Source organism: Sinocyclocheilus anshuiensis, unplaced genomic scaffold, assembly GCF_001515605.1.
Source record: "Sinocyclocheilus anshuiensis isolate Anshui unplaced genomic scaffold, SAMN03320099.WGS_v1.1 scaffold784, whole genome shotgun sequence".
NCBI classification, from domain to species: domain Eukaryota; kingdom Metazoa; phylum Chordata; class Actinopteri; order Cypriniformes; family Cyprinidae; genus Sinocyclocheilus; species Sinocyclocheilus anshuiensis.
In genome coordinates this window covers 1,743,907-1,755,624 of record NW_015554160.1, presented here as the reverse complement: position 1 = coordinate 1,755,624, position 11,718 = coordinate 1,743,907, and the positions used below count along the sequence as shown (strand labels likewise).

The 11,718-nt window shown below is 37.2% G+C and overlaps 1 protein-coding gene across 1 annotated transcript; it reads right to left on the bottom strand.

Moving 5' to 3' along the window:
- Window positions 1–100: 100 nt before the first annotated feature.
- Window positions 101–10,826, bottom strand: wdr43 (WD repeat domain 43). The gene is made up of 18 exons (XM_016463634.1): window positions 10,570–10,826; window positions 9,089–9,223; window positions 8,765–8,886; window positions 6,990–7,110; window positions 6,785–6,903; window positions 6,028–6,130; window positions 5,870–5,934; window positions 4,991–5,153; window positions 4,833–4,919; window positions 3,855–3,980; window positions 3,592–3,735; window positions 3,372–3,458; window positions 2,504–2,535; window positions 2,340–2,403; window positions 2,082–2,195; window positions 1,922–1,991; window positions 1,628–1,686; window positions 101–1,552 (listed from the first exon to the last, which is right to left on the bottom strand). The coding sequence occupies exons 1-18, from the start codon at window positions 10,768–10,770 to the stop codon at window positions 1,400–1,402; spliced, it is 1,965 nt and encodes a 654-aa protein (XP_016319120.1). The 5' UTR covers window positions 10,771–10,826; the 3' UTR covers window positions 101–1,399.
- Window positions 10,827–11,718: the final 892 nt, after the last annotated feature.

The following is an 11,718-nucleotide window of genomic DNA, read 5'->3' as shown; positions in this document are numbered from 1 at the left end:
TTAAGCATTTAGAAAATGACTTTACAGAAATGGCACTTACAAACAGCAATTTCTACATGAAATTTAGTCAATCATCATATATATATATATATATAGAGAGAGAGAGAGAGAGAGAGAGAGAGAGAGAGAGAGAGAGAGAGAGTTAATATCTTTCTATTGCAATATAGTTCAGTTGACCAGTTTTAACTATTTGAAAGGTTACCTAATAATGCTGATGATAATACACAATACAAAATTAGAGCACAGTAAGCAGTAGTTTTCCACATGTATTTTTTCACCCAGGTGTTTGACTTGTATTTTGAATTTTGAACTGCATTGGGTTGTTTTAGGGTTAACAGAAATGCTCATAATATTAATGGATAATGTCCTGACAGAAAATTCCCAGTGCATTTTCCAGTTTTTGTGTGTTATAAATACATGACCTTTTTCAAATAATCTTCAAATATTTTTCAATTAAATAAACACTGCTTTAAAAATTAAACATGGAGAAGGGGTGATTAATGTTTTTTAGTATCAAACTGTAGAAGCTACTAAATGTATTCAGCCAACAGATTTTTGTTGTTTGCATTGATACTACACTTAGCGCTGAGATCTATCTTGACATTTTACTTAATTCTCTGATATTTAGACCCAGGAAAGAAAACATTAAAGTATGAATCCAAATGAGAGATGAGAACGAAACAGTATTTATTTCATTTAAACTGTACAACAGTCGCTGATATATTGTTTGCATGAAAAGTTTTGGTTGCCGCTCACCGCAACCACTGTATAATTAAACATATACGCCTCTGGGACTGTGTTTTTAAGATTCATGTTGTACTGGGAGAGATTCACATTTTCTGTTCTCAATACCGAGAACCGGGTCATGACTGCAGGGGGTGTAGAAAAAAACTACCCTCATCTGAAAATCACAGACACGGAATTCAAACATGAGAATTGACTGTGACAGAGAGAGTAATGACAACATAAATTAAAGATGTGATCAGAGGACAGTGCTGAAGGGCATGATCATGATATTGTCATATGCTCGGACCTCAGGGATGTCGGACGCCCGATTAAGGATGCAATCGGGCAGAGGGGGATTTGGTTTGGGAATCAATCCCACAGAATCCTATAGTAGCTGGTCGACAAAACAGAGGCAGTTTCAAGTCAAAGGAAAAGTGACTCGAATGGACCTCAAACACAGGTGTGCGCTTTCCGCACGAGGAGCTGTCAGTCTGGGTCAAGGGTCACACACCCTTCTGAGAAAGACGACCACAAGTCCAGGCTGCAAAGGTTATCGAAATTCTATAAAACAAACTTTTGTTTTGTTACAATAAAATTCAACAAAATGAAAAATAAAATGAAATCATATATAAATGTAAGGGTCCTTTTTTGAATCCTGCGGCCAAATTGGGTGTTATTCTTCCTCGCTCTCATTTTCAGGGTCCAGATCTGAATCACCATTCGCTTTTGATTCATCATTCATATCTTCCTCTTCATCGTCCTCCTCGTCTTTGTGGTTCTTTTTGTCTTTCGTCACTTCCATTGCTGCCTCATCCTCCTCCCAGTTCTGAAAAGACAAATCAACATGAGAACAATCCCATAACGCCACATTGCATACACAAGAACTGGGAGCATCTCTTACATCCGAGTCATCATCAGGACGCCCTTCATCTCCTGAGCCTTCCTCCTCATCTGAAGACTCTGTAGAAAAATGAAGAATTTATTTATTTTTTGCCATGTCAGCATTTAAGACAATGAGGAAATTGAGAATCAGTTCAAAAATAGGTCAATTAATAAAAGACAAAGGTTAGACAAGATAAATAGTTTACATACAGAACAATAAAATGTACTTAATGAGTCTTTAGGTCATTACATTTGTGTATTTTGCTGCAAAATTTGGTTCTGGTTACTAAAAAATATTAAGACAGTTCTTTACCTTCTTCATAAACCAGCTGTGCTTTGTGAGAAATATTACCAACTTTCTCAGCGCTGTTGTTTGTCGCCACCTAGTAGAAAAAATACATGGAAATGAGCACACCGAAAAATCAAAGCAGTGATTAACATCTGTTCTAGTTGCTTGTGTTTGAGCAGCTCACCTGTGTCATGAGCAGGTACAATTTGCCATGGAGTCGAGTGAGCTGCTGATACAACTTCACCCTGCTCTCAATCATATGGTAGATTGAGCCCAACTGAGACACTAGATCTGGAAGCTGTGGGGAAACAAGATGAAGAGACCAAATGAGGAACCCTAAAAAAAAAAGTATCTACTGTGGATTCAAGACTAAAGATGCACTGTCACAACATTAAGATCTTGATTATGTACATTTGTGTGACAAAGATGCACACAGACTTACCGAAGACAAGTATGATGTGTGTTGTGTAAGTACAGCCTTAAACCACTGAACTATAAGCAGAGCCCTGGCACAGCGAAAAACAATCATGTTACAAAAGGTTTAATGCCTTTCAAATATTTAAACATTAAAAGTAGCAAAAACCAACAGAAGTGAAAATTGCTTACGCAAATGGATGCCCCTGCAGTCTTCTGGACAGCTACAGAAACAACCAAAACATTATTTTAAAATTGTAATTTTTAATTAAAATAAAAAATATACCATTCAACGTTTTGGGGTCAGCAAGATTTTTTTTAAAGGTTTTGAAAGACTCTTATGCTCACTAAGGCTGCATCTATTCAATAAAAAACATGATAAAAGTAACATTGTAAAACACATCATAAAATTGTAATTTATTCCTGAATTTTACTCTAGTCTTTTACTAAGTGTCTCAAATCATTCTAATATTGCTGATTTGGTGCTCAAGAAACATTTCTTATAACTGTTGAAAACGGCATATAGTTAGAAACATAACAGTATAAAGAACTGAATTTATATGAATCAGAAATACTAGTGACTACGTCTTTACAGTCACTTTTGGTCAATTTAACGCATACCTGCTAAATAAAAGTATTACATTTCACATTCATTTAAAGCTGCAGTACGTAACTTTTTTGTGTTCAAAATTTACAAAATGTATATAATAAGCGAGTACACCATGAATCCATTTTCCAAACCGTGTTTTTGGCTTGTCCTGAATCACTACGGTACACCTATGATAAGTGTTTATATTCTGATTATTTTAGACTGGTTCGGGTAGGTACCGCTGCGGAGTAGCCCAGTACCTGTGTGATTCTTCATAGACATAAACAGAGAGAAGTAGCTCCAGCTACAATGTTCTTCTGCAAGACGCACACAGTTCTGTTTATTAACCGCTAGAGCGCCAAAAGTTACAGACTGCAGCTTTAAAAAAAATTCTTACTGATCTTGAACTTTGAATGCTAATATACATACACAATACATAATACATTTAACAATGTCAAAATGACAAAATACCTCTTCCAGCAATGGCAGGACAGCCGAAGGTGGTAACCGGGCAACAGTGTTCTTTATCAACATCTCTTTTTTGGTTTGAAATACTTTCTGTTAGAAAGAATTAAATTACATGAGAATGTTAACAACATGCATAGACAAACACTAAATATCACAAACTTCAAACTTCGCAGAGTTCAAATTTTGATCATTTCATAATTTTGTAGCAAGATGTGTAACTTACAGTTAGGATCCGCTCGTCTTTGCTCTCCAGTCCCTGCACAAGCAGTACAGCAAAACTGTCCGTCTGCAGGGAGGATGAGCCTTTACCAGCGCCCCTGCCTTCGACACTCAACTCAATCTGCTTTAACCGCTCCTCGATAGAAATCTACAATAAGATGGAGAGGATTTTGCATGTATTAGACTGAAGAAATTCCTTAATTTAACTCTTGATGGGGAAAAAAATCTTGATTTTACACAAATTTAATTAACTCAGTTGGGTGGTACCTCTGTGGTAATGTCCTTTTTTTTCCTCTTCTCTGCTTCATTGGGAGTTAATTTGATTGGTGCCTTGTGTCCCGGAAGTCCTGGTACTAAAACCTTGCTCTGTTTATTAACAACTGGTGTCTTCACCTAGAAGATGATGTTCAAATTAATGCATTGAACTTATTTTTAATATCAAGATTTGAGGTTTACTTTTTTAAAGGGGTCATATGATGCAATTTAAATTTTTCCTTTCTCTTTGGAGTGTTACAAGCTCTTGGTGCATAAAGAAGATCTGTAAAGTTGCAAAGACTAAAGTCTCAAATCCAAAGAGATATTTAAACAATTAAAAAATATTCTTTATTTTGAATACGCGCTCTCCAGCGACGAAAATTACATATTGTGCCTTTAAATGGTCTTACAGTGTGACAAAGAAGTGTTGAAAGGACAAATATTCTAGGTAGTCACACAATTAGTGACTAGGGATATGCCGGTATCAGATTTTCATGTTGCGATTAATTGCTAATGCTTTTATCACGGTATACAGTATTATCACGGTATTGAAATTTAGTTTAAAAAAAGTGCTGTCATAATACAGTATAACAGGTTTAATAACTTTTTTCTTATAACAAAAATAACTGAACATTTAAATGCAATAAAGCAATACAGAAAAATGTATTGTTGTGCATTTTGACCAGTTGATGGGAAAAGTATTCTTAAAATGCATTCAAAATTCTGAATAACTTGTAATATATAATTATTCACGGTATTTAGAAGAGCCCAAGATAACAATATCGTGCATATTCATTACCGTGATATATCGCATTACCGAAAACTGGCACAAGTCTATTTAGTGACATCAATAAAACTGCACACAATTATACAAATTATACAAAAATAAGCAGCTTTTAATAGATGCTGCTGGAAACTAAATGTCAAATGCCTAATATTCAATCAATCAAAGAGGTAAAGTATATATTAATGGTACAGATGAAATCTTACCTTGGAGACAGCCGTGTCTACAGAGAGAGAAAGAGTGCCATGTACATCTCTGACCAAGCAAACGTGTCTCTCTGACGTGTTAAAAGGCTGTGGGAAGAGACAGTATAATTGACCAACTGAATAACCCAGTAAAATCAATATGTTTTTGCTGAACTTACAGTTTTCTCCATGACAGGCTGCAGGTGATGTCCGTATGCCAGCATCAGGTTCTGTCTGTCAGCACACAGAGCTGCTGCGAGCAGAGGCACAGGCACAGGTGAGTCTCCCTTCATAGTGGACACCTGCAGGGAACACACTGGAGACAGCGGCTTCTTACACCGCCTGAGAGAGAAAAACATAAACATGAGCTTCACTGAACTGTTTTAAAGGGACAGTTCACCCAAAAATGAAAATTCTGTCATTAATTACTCACCCTCATGTCGTTCCAAACCTGTAAGACCTTCGTTCATCTTCGGAACACAAATTAAGATATTTTTGATTAATTTTGAGAGCTCTCTGACCCTCCCATAGAAAGCAAGGATCCTTACACAATCAAGGTCCAGAAACGTAGCAAGGAGATCGTTAAAATAATTAATGTGACATCAGTGGTTCAACCATAATTTTACAAAGCTACGAGTATTCTCAAAAAGTATTCATTCTTTTTGTATTGTACTCTCCAAAATGGCGCCAGGGTGATGAGGAGAAGGCGAAGTGTTGAATAAAGTCGTTATTTTTGTTTCTTTGCACACAAAAAGTATTCTCGTAGATTTATAAAATTACGGTTGAACCACTGATGTCACATGGATTATTTTAATGATGTCCTTACTACCTTTCTGGACCTTGATCGTGTTAGGATCCTTGCTGTCTATGGGAGGGTCAGAAAGCTCTCGGAATTTATCAAAAATATCTCAATTTGTGTTCCGAAGATGAACGAAGGTCTTACAGGTTTGGAACGACATGAGGGTGAGTAATTAAATGACAATTTTCATTTCTGGATGAACTATCCCTTTATAGAATTCAACAAGTCCTACTGATTAATACAAGATGGACAGACTCACCCATTGAGAAAGTGCTCAAAGAGATGAAGCTGACCGTCCTTACACACCACTGCTAACCTCACAGCCTGAGAAACACACACAGACAGGCATCAGATTTCCATAAACCGAAATGACTGATAATTATAGAAAAAGCACAATCCGGCTCAATAAATCCTGACCTCATCTTTGGAGTTGGATGTCTGAAGGTCTATGTGTTGGGGTTCATCTGTCAGAGTAAAAGACACCACAGAGTTCTTGTCTTTGCCATCAGACCGTACCTGCCTGATGAGCACAGGGGGAAGCAAATAAGATTTCAGTTTTTAATCAATTCTCAGATTTCTATGAACTTTTTTTAATTCACAAACTGTCTTAAATCAATTCTAATTGTTTCACAATTTAAAAAATAAACAGTTCAACATATTAGGCAAGGAAAACTAAATTAATATATAATATAAAAACTAAATAGAATATATAATACAAAGTCACACGCATGTATGCTCACAAAGACTGCATTTGAAATATACTTTAAAGATAAGTGATAATTATAAATAAACATTTCAAACAACATTCATAACCTAATTAATATTAACAAAATATGATTTTAAAGAAAGTGTCTTTGCAAATTTGATATCAAAATACTTAACATAAATTAATTAGCAAATATAATGCCAATAAATAGCAAACAGGTTCTACACAAACTTGCCAAAATGAAAACATTTTGCACAACACTGATTTAAAAAAGATGCATAACACAAATTGTTTATTATTCATTAAAGCTGTCAGTAAAATTTCAAATTGAAAAAGGGGAGACACTTTGATCCTAATAATCTCAAAATGGACAAACTGTAGTACTGAACTGTACACCAACTATAAATAATCGTTATAGATTCATTTCTTTAAGCTAGTTACTTAAAAAAAAAAGACAATATAACATACCACACACTTAGGAGCCTGTCGTGAGCTGCCCCTGACAAGAAGTACATCCCATTACTGTCTGGGGGTCGTGTTGTAGCGAAGCATAGAGTCGTTACCATGGTAGAGTGACCTGTGAATTTCTACAAATTTGGGACATCCCATTGTTAAATCTAAAACTCTTCTGTTTTCATTTATCTGAGGCCAGAAACACAGAGGTCAGACTCACCCTGTACACTTCCTTAGTCTCCAGGTTCCACATCTTGATGGTCATTCCCGCCGAAAGCAGCAGCTTTCCATCTGGACTTATACACAGGCTGCTGATGGCCGATCTGTCAGCCTTCCATTTGCTGAAAACAGAATATGTCATGTTTGTAAATCATATAAAACAACTAGGGATGCACCGAATGTTCGGCAACTGAAATTATTATTATTATATAATTGGCTGAATAAGCGTAAAGGCCGAATAACATGTACCGAACAATGACGAACGTGATCAAATAAAGGCACGCACTAATACAGCAAATATGTCGGCAGTGTCAAAGTATTTAAAACTATCAGTGGAAGACGCACAAATGAGATGAAGAGGTGGCTGATGCTGGTGGTTAGGCTACTGTATGATGATTAGCCGCATTTCCACTGTCGGGCCAAAAGCGGGCGTGCTAGTGCGTGCCAGGGCCAATTGCGTTTCCACTGTCACTTCCGGGGGTTTGATCGTGCCTCGTCAGTGCTTCCTCGGGTCCAAAGGCCCGGGTTTTTTGGCCCGACGAAAACCTTGGGCCAAAGCAGGCCAGCTGGGGCTAGAGGAGTGGTTATGAACAAAGGCGGAGTTTCTCCGCGTCTGGAGAGCGTCAGCGCCGCGGATCATTTCATAAAGTTAACAGCTATAACACCAGCATTAAAGGCTTTTAAAATAATTTTAGTTCAAAACTCACTTTCAGACAGCAGTCGTGTAAAAAATTGTGTATTTATTTAGTAACATATTTTATCTGTCATAAGTCTCGTCCCGCGTAGCCTATGTCATAAAAATAGAATAATGTTTTTTGTTCGGGAGCTTTTGATAAAAATATAGAAATCAGTGAAACGGAATAAACCTCCACAAATTTGTGACACGTTTTCTAAAAGTTTAAACTGTTTTAACTTTGCATGGCTTTCTATACATCTCTCTTGTGTGAGACGTGAGAGCAGCAGTCGTACTTGTCAGTCTAAAAAATGAGCTGAATATGCGTTCTGTGTGAATGGCTTGGTTTTGGTTTTAACCTAATCAAGATCTTCTACGCATTGAGCTACTATATTTCTCTAATATTTTGAACGAATAACGCAGCAACTGCGCATCTTGTGGGCTAGACTTATAAAACATTAAAATGCAACAACGTCACTTACATCATCATCACCGCATCTCGCGCTCCACTAATGACGCCCCAGATGCACACCTAACATTTGATTGTACTATTTTTGCATTCAAATGCAAATGTTTATTTTAAATTCGACTAATATTCTTTTTTTTTTTCACAATCTCCTCATCACAGGCAGGCACAGCACTCAGTTCAGCATGTGTTCGTGTTTGTGTGTGCGGTCTGCATCACTCATAGCACGTGCCTATATCGTGCGCTATATCGAACATTTTTTCTATCGTTATCGAAGAGGGTGTACCATCGATAAATATCGATACCGTTTTATCGCCCAGGCCTAGTTCAGTGTTAAGTAAATATTTTTAAATTGTTGTTTTATAATTGATTTTTTATTTGAAAAGCAGGACAAAATAGTAAAAAGCACATTTTGGCTATTTAATTTATGCAATGGTGAAAAAATGGCAAAATAGGCCTACATGGGGGGGGGAATTTTGAAAAAACGTGTTTGGTATTCGGCCCAGTATTTAATTTTGTTCAGCTTCGGCCAAGAATTTTCATTTTGGTGCATCCCTAAAAACAACTTCACTATGTTGAATAATGTACGAGGAAATCCATATTAGGCAAAATCCAACACATAGTTGCACAGACTCACCAACGAACTTTTCCTGTCTGCAGGTCCCACTCAGCTATGTGTGTGTCATCTGAGCCGCTGTATAACACTGAGTCCTCTGGATGCCACTGAACGCTGTTCACCGGTCCACTGTGACCTCCCTCCTGACAGGTTAAGACATCATTAACATTCCTAATTTCACCTGTATTATCAGAAGTCACTAAAGAAGTGACTTGGTAATGTGTGCCAGTTTGCTTGCCAATTTCAAGTAAACTGTTTTGCAACAAACTTACGCAAAACCCCTTAAATTTTTGAGTTGCATCAGTCAAATATCATAAGGACCAGCTGTTGGTGATGAATTCGTACCAGAGTGCAATGCAGGTCTCCCTTCACTGTACTGTAGATGAGGACAGACCCAGCAGCAGTGCCCAGTGCCAACAGATCTGACTGCTCTGGTGCCGACCCGGCCTCACATTTCCTCCTCTTCCTCTGTGGCACCTCCTAAAGCACACACATAAAGAAAAAATTATAATTGTAAAACAACTCATGCTGCCTTTTAGTTAAGTCCTACAGAAAGATTCATGAAAAATGATACATTTCTTATTCATTCAGTCAAACATTTTCAGTCATTTCCATTAATAAGACTTTAATGCACATCACTTATCGAGAGCTATTTTAAAACACACCTAAAACTTACTATTATCTGTTTTTAAGTTTCACTTTTTAATTATTCATAGCATACTGGTACATAAAAATAAAAACACATTGTTACTGGTGAAAAATTCTTGCCATTTATTACTGGGATCTGTAGTCTATAATAGTCAACTATTCCATCCATTTATGGTACCTTTTCCAATTTTACAAGTAAATTAATACTACAAGTATTAATACTGATCTCTAGCTTACAGTAAACAGTTAGTCTATTAAATAATTACTAGCTTCCATTCAGTTTTCCCTATGAAAACTGAAACAGATAAATAACTATTTGTGTGGTTACAGGTAGGCCTACAACTAACAGCTAATGAACAGCAAAGCAAATACCAGACCAACGGGAAAACATATTAGTGCCAAGTTAAAGTTTGATATCAGAATCACAAACAGAAAATAATTCCAAACAAAACATTTGCTATGTTACTAGTAACAATGGAAGAATGACTTGTCAAAGCTGTTTATGCCCAACTTTCTCCAACACTATCCAGAATCAACGACGTTCTGCTTGTTATTTATATATATATAAACCTGATCGAAAGTATGTAGCTTAATCTTTGATAGACACTTTACTAAAGAGCAATAAGTTGTGTAAGGGACGAGCAGCCATTATGTGACCATGTGTTTTCTAAAGTAGCGTTAAATATAAATACAACACTGGTTATTAATAAAACCACAAAAATGATCATCATACTTACACAAACATGTTGACATGATTTTGAGTTTAAAAAAAAAACTTACACAGAACCATCACTTTAGCCCACATCAACTTATTCTGCCTACGTTATTAGCCACCGACAACCAATAGATGAATATAACAATGTTAACCACAAAATGCGCATGCAGCCGTACTTGACATTAGTGTAGTGATTTTACAGGTTTTAATGATGAATTTCGTGTTGGATCTGCGGGTCTCGCGGCCTGTGTCTGAACATGTGCCACACGCAACATGTGCGCAGCGCGCTCCACGAGCTCAGCTCTGAAGAACCCAAAATAGATATTCCTAAACAACCCGTGTTTAGTTTTATGATCACATTCAGGATAAATACAGAGCTAAAGCGACCCGAAGCCCTAACAATGATGCACTGCGTTACCAGGCCGCATCCCCGACTGCCCCCAAACACTGTGCGCTAAGTTACCTGAACAGCTCGGCACGATCCCCATGTCACACAGGTACAGGCTGCGCTCAGGTGCGCGGAAGGCACGTATTCCTGTTGCAGAGTTTTGCCGTCGGTGTTCCAGATGCGCAGTCGCCCGTCCTGTGCGCAGAGAGCCAGGAACTGCTGTGATTTAGGGCTGAAGGAGCAGGGTAGCACATCTCGGCCTCCGTCCGCCGCCATCTTACCATTCCGCGTGCGTCCGTCTGCTCCGCGGGAAACACGTGTGAGAGAAAATTGGACAGCGCGCATGCGCAGCTGCACAAGCGCAGCGGAAACGCTAATTGGCCGCGTTGGGTTCAGAGGGCGTGCCATTATTGTCATTAACCAATCACTGACGGATGAGGAAGTTTTATGCTCGAGTTTTGTTATCTAGTGAAATTTGAAAGTGAAAATTAACATTGGTGCTACCCGCCATAAAACCGAAGAAGAAGAAGAAGAAGAAGAAAGTGAAAATTAAATCAAGAGTATTATTAAGAAAAGACTGAAGGAAAGGTGGCAAAAACAATGGGATAAGGAGAAAAAAGGTTGGTGGTTTTACAGAATTCAAAGGAAAGTGGGAGAGATGAGAAGTGCAGGGAAAAATAGGAGAGATGAGATAGTAATATCTAGGATGAGATTTGGACACACAAGATTAAATAGTACACTTTTTTAAAATGGGTAAACATGATACGGGAAGGTGTGAATTTTGTGGACAAGAAGAAACATTGGAACAGTGGAACATGTTATATTGTACTGTCAGAAATATGAGACTGAAAGAAGGATTCTAATGCAAAATTTAGAAAAAAATAAAAATGCAATTTACACCGAGATATATTTTACAAAATAACTCAAGGAATGAATGCTATAGTTTTATTTTTCAGTTCCTTAAAATAACTAATTTGTGGGAGAGAATAAAAAAAAAAAAAATTAAAAAAGGGGGGAAGGAAGGAAGTCAGTTTTTGATCTCCATACCAGTTGGTGGCGGAAATACACCATTTTGTTGTTTGTCAACCGCCAATAAAATTTCAAGAAGAAGAAGAAAGTGCAAATTATCTTTTGCAGTTAGTACATAGTACTTAAACTAAATAGACTCCACTTTTTATGTGCCATTATATGTATCTACTATCACAGTAAAACATTAAATAAAAA

Excerpts from the sequence above, each read along its gene's own strand:
- wdr43 (XM_016463634.1), bottom strand. The coding sequence starts at position 10,770 with ATGGCGGCGGACGGAGGCCGAGATGTGCTACCCTGCTCCTTCAGCCCT. Across the intron at positions 6,131-6,784 it reads GACAGGCTCCTAAGTGTGTG|GCAGGTACGGTCTGATGGCA; the intron begins GTATGTTATATT and ends TGTGCTCATCAG. Across the intron at positions 1,687-1,921 it reads ACAGCTGGTTTATGAAGAAG|AGTCTTCAGATGAGGAGGAA; the intron begins GTAAAGAACTGT and ends ATTTTTCTACAG.